This window comes from Muntiacus reevesi, chromosome 1 (assembly GCF_963930625.1).
Source record: "Muntiacus reevesi chromosome 1, mMunRee1.1, whole genome shotgun sequence".
Classification (NCBI taxonomy): Eukaryota; Metazoa; Chordata; class Mammalia; order Artiodactyla; family Cervidae; genus Muntiacus; species Muntiacus reevesi.
In genome coordinates, this window is record NC_089249.1 from 208,437,904 (window position 1) to 208,450,699 (window position 12,796).

Sequence of the window (12,796 nt, forward strand, 5' to 3'; positions counted from 1 at the left end):
ATAATATGTGGGTCCATATTAGAGATGGGCAGAGAAGAAACTCATCATCCCAAACATCAGCAAAACGTTACAATTCCATTTACTTCTTCTCTAGTAGAAAGATTAGCTTTTCACTCTACTAATCCAATGGTAATCACAGACACCTTTAAAAACTAAACAAAAACACATCAAATATGGTACTTATGATATCCATTTTTACCTAAGTCCAAAACATTTTTCAAATGTGTATTAGTGATTTTCAATAATATATTGACTAATATGTCTCAATAATAGAAACGTTTTCTAATTTAAAGCAATTATTTTTCCCTTTACACTCATTTCTCACCATGACAGCAAATATCTAGATTTTGCCTGCACAGAATCCATTCACTTTCCTTCTGATAACACTACCCTCATTTTCTTTTGGGAACACCCCTTCTACCTCATTTCTGAGTCCAATGTGTCCTGTGAAGATGGGAGAACATTTCCTGGGCCACAGTAATTGGCTCTGGTGTGGGCATGTGAACCAATGAAGGAATAAATGTCAGGATTCTGTTGAAACTGTTGAGAGAAACTGTCCTTTGTTTTGGCTGAGGTTATGAAGAAGGCAGTAGTCTAAAGTTGTTACGTGGTCATTTTACCATCACGCGTGAAAAATCCCCTTGACAACAAAAACAGAAGGGTAGGAAGCAAAACTGAGAGAGAGAGTAAGACAGACAGATTCCTGAGCCTTACACCAGGATCGAGCATGTCTGAAGCCACTCCTATGAATGGACTTTTCAAATGCAATAATGTGCATGCCTACCGCTGAAGCCAAAATAGGTTTCTAGCACTTGCAAAGCCAAGGGTGCTGACTAAAGCACTTATATAATCATTCAGGTCAAACTCTAATCTTAGGTCATTTATTTCTAGATAGGGCCTTTAACCCATGCTTAACCTATGCTATGTTTGATCTCCAGATCTTCTTACGGTTTCTGAATGGTGGTGCTTAGTGGACACATACGGACTTAACACTGCTGCTTTGACTTACCTTACCTTTGCCATCTTTCAGTAAGCACGGCAGCACCTTGTAAAACCCCCTAGAGCAAAGAGCACAATGATGAACTGTGAGAAACTGCCACAGACATGTGCTCTGCATCTGCAATGATCTTAGTCATTCACTTCAAACTAGAGCAATAATAACTTCATTTCTGGAAACATAATAGTATGACTTCATTTTTTAAAAGGAATGAAATGATACAGTTTATTTCCTTTGTTTATTAATGGCATTAGTTCTAATTAATTGTTCTATTAAAGAGTTCAGAGAAATAAAAAAATGTTTTTAAACTTTCATTAAAGAAAGCTTGGATACATCCAGCTACGTACGTACAATACGTACAATAGAGTTCCAACAAAGCAAAACAAAAAACAAAACACAAAAGAATGTTCCTTCAGCTCTGCTTTTCACATATGTTAAATTTATTCACATAAACTGAATTTTAAAAATTTCTATCTTCAGTTAATGAGTGGCATTATTTTACCCATGATCAGAGGAAAGGGGAAAGAGCAAGTTTAAAAAAACTACCTTTATTTTTTATTTCTTTTTCAGTTACATACTTTTAAACAGGGATGTGTTTCATTATTCAGACATTCAGGCAATGTTGACTTTATTAGTGTTGACAGAAAAGAAGCATAAAAATGCAAAACATTGTTGGCTTAACCTGAACATACCTGCATTACCTATTATTGACCAGTTTGTGTTGCCAAAAGACTTATTCCTTGGCATTAAAATGGAGCACTTAAAAATATTGCTAAAAAGCAAATGTCTACACACTGGTCTTTGCAGCAAATAAGGGTATTTATACTTTTAAAATATTTTAAGTCCATAATTGGATTAATATACACACCTTCTTATTATAAGGAGTTCAGATCATATAAACACTGTACAGTCCAAAAACCCTACTGAGAATAAAACTAAACAGGCTTATGATAAGAAATACAGATATCGCATGTATTTACAAATATCATAGACACACAAATTTGGTCAAATACTGTAAAGAAAGAAGTGGTTTCACATTATAATGGCTAAAACATCCATCTACCTTGCTCAAAGCAAACAAAAATAAAAATTCAGTATGTAACTCCTGTAGTTTAAGACATCATGACAGTATACAAATAGATAAAATGGAAACTGTTGACCAAATTATACAGTATATGTTTTCTAGGCTGAGTGTAGATCTTTAAAATCAAGAACTTATAAAGATCATTTACAGGATTCCAAGTGACGATGAGAAACAACATCCTGATCTGCACTATTCATATGGGTGCCTAATTCATCAAAAACAACACACTGAACTTTTGGCTAATAAGAAAATAAATTACAAAGTACAAGCAAATTTCTGGAAATGCAATAATGAAGTCAAAAATGTAGATTTATTTACTTTAATTACACATTTTAAATGTTACCTTGAAACAATAAAAATAAATAAGCTTGCCCAGAGGCACGCACTTAAAGAGACAAAAAAAAGGGGGGCTGCATTGAAGGAGTAAGTAACAATTTCATAAACGAAAGGTGAATATGAGATCTGAACAACACAGTTATCTTTCTAGCCAGTCTTTTTATCTTAACTCTCCTTGAAAATTCTGGCTAGGAAAATGTGACAAAAGCATAACGTGTGTCTGTATGGCTTAAAACAAAACATTCTTGAAAAATGGAATGGGTTTCCTATTTTTTTAAAACAGAACCGTATCTTTGTTCATATGCAGGCACTTCAAAAGACTATGGGGACAAAGCACCTGACCCATCCTTTCCAAAATAGTTTTCAATCATCAAAACTATACTAAAAAGCAGGAAAATTCCAGAGAATCAGCAAAGTTGAATACCAGAGACTAATGTGTGCAGATGGCAATAGGGGGACCCCGTTTTTATTGCTGGGGGGGGGCCCTTTTTAATCAAAGAGCAACTAATTAATAAACAGACACCATTGCGTGGCACATCCAAAGTTTTCTGCTTAAGGAGAATGTAGTCGTTCAGCAGCAGGTTTCAGTGGGATTTCCTTAGACTTCAACCTCATACGATGCGGTGAGATTCACATTTATTCCTTCTAGTGTATTTCTCCAAAAACTCCAACGTATCTCATTTCTCAAAGTATTCATTTCTTGCTGTCTAACATACATCATTATCTGGAAGCATAAAGTTACATTACACAAATATTTCGCATTTTTAAAAAATAAGCGCTTTTGCCACTTCGGCAACACTGTACTTCACATAGTGGTGCAACAAAAGCAGAGCTCATATTTACGACGCTATTTTGTGATTCATTTTACCAACTACCATCGGCTGAACCCATAGAGCTTTTTCCTCAGTACCTCTGGGCAGTGACTGTACCTTGATTTCACAGAGAGAATGTTAATGTGATTCATGAATAGCAGTACCATCGGTAACAGTGAAATCAATGCAGATGTCACACAGATAATGAACTTCTCAAGGGATAACTTCTTTTAAATATTTGGGCAACTGTTTTCTCTGTTGCTTTATCCGCCACGGAGAAAATTCCTGTTTGATTATGCTCTTACAGAAGTTATTAAAAAAAAAAAAAAAAACAGGTTAGGTATATAACTGGTTGACATTTCAGATACTGTACTGCTTTCTACAACTGGAGGAGAGCTTCTGAAAAATGTTCTATAGAACTGTGTAAGTCATCAATACCACCTCATTGGTCCATTCCATTCACTGATGGGCAAAGCACTCATGTTTTGACAAAACTTTAAAGCTTCCATAAAAGTTAAATTAGAAAAAAAAAAAATGACTGTAAGACAACCACAAAATGAAGTATGAAAGTATGACATTTTCGTTTCTAAGAGTGAGTCCTTGAAAATATATGTGGTCACTACAGAGATGATTTCAATCACAAGACAGCAGATGAACACGTAAGTAACTCCCCATGATCTGTCTGTGTCCAGAGTCATTTGTGGCGCTGTATAGTTTTCCTTTTCCTTCGTTTGAAAAAACAGCAGCACCTGCAGATGGAGAGAAATACTTCTTTTATTATAAAAATACTAGGGTATTGCAAAATAAGGTTGAACTCTATTGCATTAATGTAAGTTAGGCTGGTGCAACAAACAGTGAGCATATCAATGAAGCATATATATTAGTGAAATGATGGCAATTATTACTATCATTTCATCAATGTGCTTTTTTAGAATAGCAAGACATTCTATGCAATATTAAAAGGAGCCACTAAACAGAAAAGGCTCTGCACCAAGACTAATTAAAAAGCCATAGAGCTCTGAATCCCAACTGACCCACCACATCCTATTTTAGATACTAATTTCTGCCAATTGTATGCTGTATATAAAGTTGATCTTATGTAGTCTTTCTCTTTTTTCCTGATTATAGAATATGATTGGTGGAAGCCAATGTCAGAACAGCAATAATGAGTCTAACATTGGGGATTTTATTTTCACTAAGAATTAGATTTCAAAAATGAAGACAGAAATCCCCAAAATACTCTTCAACAAACATTCTCCATCATGTTTACAAAGTGGAAGAGAGAAAAAAATACATTTAACTAGAATAAAAATTCTAAGATTGGCATTTTTAATTCATTAGGGATTAAAGAAGGTCAAGCTTATCATGTAATTTTAATTAAGGTAAAAATTATGCTTAACATTTAAAACAACATAATCAAGGTGATTCAGTTTAATAATTGAAAACTGATTCAGTTCTTGAATTCTATTAAAGGAATATCTGGTTTTTATGCCTAGATGAAAAAAATCTAGATATGATCCCTGAAGGTACTGGTTTTTCTCACAGTGAATTCTCCTAATTATGAGAAGAGGCATCATATGCAGAGATATGCTGAGGCTAGAATGAAATGAGAGTCAAACGAGAATCACTGGTTACCAACTAACAAAACAAATACACACATGTATTCTAAAATTCTATCATTCCTTCAAATAAAGGTCTGGCTTTATCTCCCTTCTATATTGAAGTCAATCTATCAAAATACCAAGATGACAGGTGCCACATACACAGAGGCTCTTTTCTTCACCCCTCTTAAGTCCTTACAAAGATAATCATTGAATTCTTACCAGCCCACCTTCCGCAAAGGATACTAACTCAAACATTTTCAAGCTAAGCATAAAAGAGACCAGGTAGCTTCAGAAGTCCTATCCAGCAAAAGATCGTTGCAGATGAAATAATGGCTAGATATCTTTATATATTTCTGTGAAATAAATGTAAACAAAGCCCCACACTGTCCAGTTAAATTATACACTCTCTCAGCTCACACTATGTTTAGAAAAAATAACTTCAACATTTATTGTGATTTATGCCATGATTATGAAATCACTATGGAGCATTCAAAACCAATTTTTTAAACTGCATTCAAATAGCACACAATGACTAGACTAGGAATGTAACTAATGTAAAACTGTATATATCAGCTGATAAAGATTCAACTAGAAATATGCTCTGTTATCAGTCTGTATGAGTTTTATTTTTATTGAGATAACTACCAGACAGAATGGAAATAAATTACTCAATCAAGGGTCTTAAAAAGAGACACTACGGTAAAAGAAGACTTCAGGCACAATACATTTTTCCTAGATTTAGAAAAGTCAAATTTTTCTGTCAGCTACCTAATACTTTCTCAAACACGTTACATATATTTTCTAAAATAATAAATCAAAACAAAAAAAACGACCAGGAATGCCTATATTATGGTTGATTCACGCTGATGTTTGGCAGAAACCAACACAATACTGTAAAGCAATTATCCTTCAATTAAAAATAAATAAATTTAATCATAAGAAAACTACTAGGAGATAAAAATCATTATTCTAAAAAGAACTCTTCAATTAAAGACTTAGAAAAGAGTTAGAAAATGTCTATATTGTAAACAGCAAATGTTAAAAAATCAGTATTTAAAAGAAACAAACCAAATATTTAGAAGATTAAATTTAAGAATATGATCATATGTCGATGGAAATTTGTTTAATATGAAGTTTTATTAACAATGTTCACTATTTTTAATAATGTTGTCTTTTCAAATTCCAAAGTATGTCCTTCTAATAAAGTTTTCTACTAAAAAAGTGTTGAAAGGTTTACATAATAAGACTTTTGGAAAAGGGGCTTTCGTAGATGTTTTGATAAACAAGTTCAAGGCTCAGATTTTCCACACTTGTATTAGCAATTCGCCTTGTCTGATTTATTTATTTTTTACCATTATTAACCTGCTTTCAGTTCTGAGAGTTGAGTTCTTCCTATTTCCTAGGTAATCTTTCTTTCTATTGTATAAGTATTGTTGAATACAGAAAACTATTGTAAGCATAATTTAAGATTAAATAAAATCTTCAAATGCATGGTACTTGCAGAGACCTTTTTAAAACAAAGCAATCTAAAAAAAAGACATCCATTTTTAAAAAGTAAATCCCAATAGAATACATGCTTGAAATAGATTTGCCCAAGTAGAGCTGGCAATGCTATTAAACCGATGACCACGAGAGGACAGCATTGCTTTATCCGACATGAATGCATCCACATACAGAGAACATAGATGTTCTCAAAATATGACATACTTACAGAAGAAGGAAATTGATATTAAGCTTGTGGCTGATTTCTTAAAAGTCATTACCAAAACAGCTGATTTATAGTCTTAGTGATTAATAAACCAGGACTCATCTCAATTGTCCTCAGCACTCAGTCTAAAACACTTTTTAGCATAGGACCACTCTGACACAATTGTTTAATTTTCCTCTCAGTACGTAGTACTAACCTTAATTTATTTTATTTATTTGCTTATTATCTACCTCCACATACCCCTTCATGGATCATAGCCTTATCATGGTGAAAGGGCTTCTGAAAACTTCTGATGAAACGTACATGGTCTGTGGTCTACTGGAAAAGAAAAGGGCAACCCACTCCAGTATTCTTGCCTGGAGAATCCCAGGGACAGAGGAGCCTGGTGCGCTGCCGTCTGTGGGGTCGCACAGAGTGGGACACAACTGACGCGACTTAGCAGCAGCAGCAGCAACCAATATTCTTGCCGCAACAACACCATGAACAGTTTGAAAAGGCAAACACTTATGACCCTGGAAGATGAGCCCCCCAGGTCTGCAAGTGTCCAACACGCTACTGAGGAAGAGTGGTGGACAATTACTAACACCTCCCAAAACAATGAAGTGCCTGGGCCAAAGTGGAAAGGACGCTCAGCTGTCAATGTGTCTGTTGGTGACAGTAAAGTCTGATGCTGTAAAGAATACTGCATAGGAGCGTGACATATTAGGTCCATGAATCAAGGAAAATTGGACGTGTTCAAGCAGGAGATGGCATCAACATCTTAGGAATGTGTGAACTAAAATGTATGGGAATGGGCAAATTTAATTCAGATGACCACTATATCTACTACTGTGGGCAAGAATCCCTTAGAAGAAATGGAGTAGCCCACACAGTTAACAAAAAAGTCCAAAATGCAGTACTTGGATGCAATCTCAGAAGCAACAGAATGATTTTGGTTCATTTCCAAGGCAAATCATTCAACAAGTAATCCAAGTCTATGCTTCAATCACCAATGCCGAAGCAGCAGAAGTTGAACGGTTCTATGAAGACCTCCATGATCTTCTAGTACTAACACCAAAGTCACCACTGGGGATTGGAATTCAAGTAGGAATTCAAGAGATACCTGGAGTAACAGGCAAGTTTGGCCCTGGAGTACAAAATGAAACAGGGTAAAGGCTAACAGAGTTTTGTCAAGAGAACACACCGGTCATAACAAACACCCTCTTCCAGCAACACAAGAGATGACTCTACACAGTGACATCACCAAACGGTCAATATCAAAATCAGACTGACTGTATTCTTTGCATCTGAAGATAGAGAAGCTCTATGCAGTCAGCAAAAGCAAGACTTGGAGCTGACTGGCTCAGATCATGAGATCCTTATTGCAAAATTCAGGCTTAAATTGAAGAAAGTAGGGAAAACCACTAGGTCATTCAGATACGACCTAAATCAAATCTCTTATGATTATACAGTGGAAGTGACAAATAAATTCAAAGGATTAGATCTGGTAGACAGAGTACCTGAACAACTATGGATGGAAGTCTGTAACACAGTATAGGAGGCAGTGACCAAAACCACCCCCAAGAAATGCAAGAAGGCAAAGAGATTGTCTGAGGAGGCTTTACAAATGTCTGAGGAAAGAAGAGAAGCAAAAGGTAAGGGAAAGAAAGAGAAAGATACCCAAATGAATGCAGAATTCCAGAGAAAAACAAGGAGAGGCAAAAAGGCCTCCTGAAATGAACAAGGCAAAGAAATAGAGAAAAACAATAGAATGGGAAAAACTAGCAATCTCATTAAGAAAATTGGAGATATAAAGGAAACACTTCATGCCAAGGATGGGCACAATAAAGGACAGAAACAGCAAGGACCTAACAGAAGCAGAAAAGATTAAAAAGAGGAGGCAAGAAGACACAGAAGAATTATACAGAAAAAGGTCTTAATGACCAGATAACCACAATGGTGTGGTCACTCACCTAGTACCATACATCCTGGAGTGTGAAGTCAACTGGACCTTAGGAATCATTATTATGAACCAAACTAGTGGAGGTGATGGAATTCCAGCTGAGCTATTTCAAATCCTAAAAGATGATGCTGTGAAAGCGCTGCATTCACTATGCCTGCAAATTTGGAAAACTCAGAAGTGGCCATAGGACTGGAAAAGGTCACTTTTCATTCCAATCCCAAAGAAGGGCAATGCCAAAGAGTGTTCAAACTACCATACAATTGTACTAATTTCACGTGCTAGTAAGATAATGCTCAAAATTCTTCAAGCTAGGCTTCAGCAGTATGTGAACAGAGAACTCTGAGATACACAAGCTGGGTTTAGAAAAGGCAGAGGAATCAGAGATCAAATTGTCAACATTCGTTGGATCACAGAAAAAGCAAGTGATTTCTAAAAAAACCTCTACTTCTGCTACACTAAAGCCCTTAACTGTGCAGATCACACAAACTGTGGAAAATTCTTAAAGAGATGAGAATGCCAGACCACCTTACCTGTCTCCTGAGAAACCTGATTACCGGTCAAGAAGCAACAATTAGAAATGGACATGAACAATGGACTGGTTCATAATTGGGATAGGAGTACCTCAAGACTGTACACTGTCACCTTGCTTATTCAACTTATATGCAGAGTACATCTTGGGAAATGCCAGACTGGATGAATCACAAGCAGGAATCAAGACTGCCAGGAGAAATGTCAACAACCTCAGATATATAGATGACACCACTCTAAAGGCAGACAATGAAGAGAAACTAAGAAGCCCCTTGATGAGGGTGAAAGAGGAGAGTGAAAAAGCTGCCTTAAAACTCAACATTAAAAAAGTTAAGATCATGGCATCTGGTCCCATCACTTCAAGGTAAATTGATGGGGGAAAAGTGGAAACAGCGACAGATTTTATTTTCTTGGGCACAAAAATCACTGCAGACGGTGACTGCAACCATGAAATTAAAAGATGCTTGCTCCTTGGAAGGAAAGCTATGACAAACCTAGACTGCATATGGTTTTTCCAGTAGTCATGTAACGATATAAGAGTTGGACCATAAAGAAGGCTGAGTACTGAAGAACTGATGCTTTCGAATTGTGGTGCTACAGAAGATGCCGAAGAGTCCCTTGGACAGCAAGGAGATCAAACCAGTCAATCTTAAAGGAAATCAACCTGAATATTCATTGGAATGATGGATGCTAACGCTCCAGTACTTTGGCCACCTGATTCAAAAAGCCGACTCACTGGAAAAGAACCTGATGCTGGGAAAGACTGAAGGCAAAAGGAAAAGAGGGTGGCAGAGGATGAGATGGTTAGATAGTATCACCAACTCAATGGACATGAATTTGAGTAACTCCAGGAGATAGTGAAGAACAGAAGAGCCTGGTGTGCTGCAGTCAATGGGGTCTCAAAGAGTTGGAGATGACTTAGTGACTAAACAACAAAAACCTTAAATTTCCTAAGGTCCTGATCATGATACATTCCACAAATGGGCACAAAGTTGGTACTTTCAATTTAATATCTACTGAATAAATGAAAATTTTTCCTTATAAATGCAATTAACTTCTAAAGTAAGAACCTGATCAAAATCCTAAATCATGTTTTAAAGCCAAAGTTCTTAGCCTTGGGCCACAAACTCTAGTGAAATGTTACAAAATACAGATCTTAGTGCCCATGGAAACTTTTCTGGAAAGAAATGATCAATAAAGGAGTTAAATTAATAAAGGAATCTGAACCGCAAGAAGCACTGCTTTCCAGATCCAATGAGGACTTGTCCTGGATGCAATGAGCTGAGCAACAGAGACACTGAATGTGCACTCTGTCATCAATTACATGAGAGCAGGCAAAGGCATAAAATGAAACCACATCATTTTAACTTGGTACAGCTGAAGGGGGGCAGGTATAGAGGGTAGTTATTGGAAACAATAATTGTAATAATAGCAAAGATTCCAGGAATTAGCACATATAGAAATTTTCACAGATGCTGTGAGCAAGTTATTCTACCAATAAGTCCAATTATTTGGTCTTAGAAAATAACTTGGACCTTTTAAAATTTTCAAAGACATTTTCTCTCCTGTTCAGCGACTACATTTTCTTATCCATTTGTTCATACCTCATATCTAGTCTCCTCAGATCTAGACCAACAACTACCCTGGGAAAAGATTTAGGCTGAGCAGACATTTAAATCACGCACCTGTCAATGATTCTATTTTTCTTGGCTCTTTCTTGATTATCCCTTGTGTGGTTCCAGTGAGCCAAAATGCTCTCACAAGTCAGAATCACGCTTCTGACCAGATCATACAGAGGCTAGCCTAGAATCTTTGAGGCAACATCTCTACTCTTAAGTCCTTTGAGAATAAACATTAAGCTCTATTTCTCATTAACACTGTTGCCTCAAATACTGTTTATGCAGGAAATAAGAAATGATAAAGGAAAAAAAGAAATGATAATGGGCCAAAGTCCTAAACTCTGTAGAAAACATAGATGGGAACAACCAAGATTTTGCTACTGACGTCACACTACCATTTCCCCATTACTGACTGCCTTTTTCTTCTTATAAAACATGGCCTGTCTTTCTTCTTTCTTTCTTCTCAAACTTTCTTCTCAAAAGTCTACCCAGAAACTGAAGCATGTTCCTCTGTCTGGATCTGAAGTTCTTATCTGCCTCTGTAATAACTCACTGGCTCATCAGTATCCAGTTGAGGGACTGTTGGTACCTGCCAGATCCTCTGCACTTAGGACCCCAGAACCTAGCCTCTCCTCCTCTGGTTGAAGTGGATATAGGAAGTATCTTCCATGACATCTAAATTTTAATTCACTGCCAAAGAATTTTTTTTCCCCTTAAAACTTATACTTGAAATGTAATTTCATTTCTCTAGGTTTCTCAATGATAAAAACAAGAAACTATCTGGTTAGACAAGTAGGGTTTAGATCAGAGAGCAAGACCATGCATGTAACCACTCTAACAAAGAAACTGCACCTTCAGTTTCTTCCTTTCCATCCCCATGCAGTTAAGTGTCTCAAACCGGAAATGACTTTCAAAATTTGCCCACCCTCTCATGCTGGTTTAGTTTATACCTTCCTGCCTCCATCACTGCTAAGAGCCTTTTAACTGACTTTCATGTGAGACTCACTTCTCTCCAATCTGCCATTCAAACTTCCCTCATCATAAATATGGCCATGCCCTTTCCTCTTAAATCTCAGCAATGGTTCTCCACCGTCCTAAGGCATCAGTTTTAAAAATCTGGTTCCAAAGTATTTCTCCTCTCCTCTCAATCTCATCCTATATTAGGCTTCCTTTTCCAAACAGCCTGTACCTTAGAAGGAAGGAAGGAAAAGAGGGTAGGAAGGAGGGAAGGGAGATTTCCTGAAGCCCAGGAAGCGACATAAGCCTCAAAACTGCCACCAAAATAATTTTATTAAGGTTCAATCTGATTATACCATTTCTTGGCTTAAAACCCACAGTGTGCTTTCTTGTGCTAAGAAAGATAATGTCCAATTTTTTTCTTTTTTAACCTTGTTACTAAAGCCTTTTGAGATGAGGTACTCAGCCTGTCTCAGTTCCCATTAATATAATCACACTCTACTTGCACGGGTCACTACTCAAACTTACCCATTCTTTCCTTGCTTCACGTTGTTGCACAATCTCTTCTCTCTGACCCCCATTCCCCTTGTCAAATCATACTCACCTTTGAACTACTGCAAATGAATCCTTACCCACAAAGACCTCTATGATCTTCAGCTGGAAATGTATACCCAGTCTCTGAACTCCACAGTGTTAACCCTATAACACCTTATTTTAGACTGATGATTCTCAATCCTGGTTATGACTTAGAATCGGCTTAAAAGCATTTTAAAAATACTGGTAACCACTGGTAACCCCACCACCACTGAGAATGCACAGCCTAAGTACTGGCATATTTTTAAAAATGCCCAGATGACTGTGATATCAAGCCAGGTTTGAGAACCACTCTACATAAAAGTCTCTGGTGTACACTACCTTCTCTAGTGGAACAACAGGGTCCTGACTTATCTTCATAATCATCATATCACCATACACACAATACTATTCAGAAAATGACAGAAAATGGGGGGGGGGGGTGCAGAGAAACAGGAAAAAAGATGAATTCACAACACTCCAAAACTTAGTAACTAAACTTGAAGCCTTAGTCTCCTAAATTCCTGGAAGAAATGGTGAGGGTGCCATCATTTGTATCACCTGTTTAAAAAAATTCTCCGCTACAGTATTAAAAAAAAAAAAAGGAAGGCAAAATCTCATTACTATTGAAGGAGC

At 36.6% G+C, this 12,796-nt stretch overlaps 1 protein-coding gene across 7 annotated transcripts in view; it reads right to left on the reverse strand.

The window, feature by feature from the left end:
- Window positions 1–1,419: 1,419 nt before the first annotated feature.
- Window positions 1,420–12,796, reverse strand: part of CSNK1G3 (casein kinase 1 gamma 3) — a 121,811-nt gene continuing 110,434 nt past the window's right edge. For all 7 annotated transcript variants that reach the window (XM_065918206.1, XM_065918202.1, XM_065918207.1 and 4 more), the window contains one exon: window positions 1,420–3,978. In XM_065918206.1, the coding sequence (XP_065774278.1) occupies window positions 3,924–3,978 (55 nt within the window). In that variant the 3' untranslated portion in view covers window positions 1,420–3,923. The remainder of the gene's footprint in view (window positions 3,979–12,796) is intronic.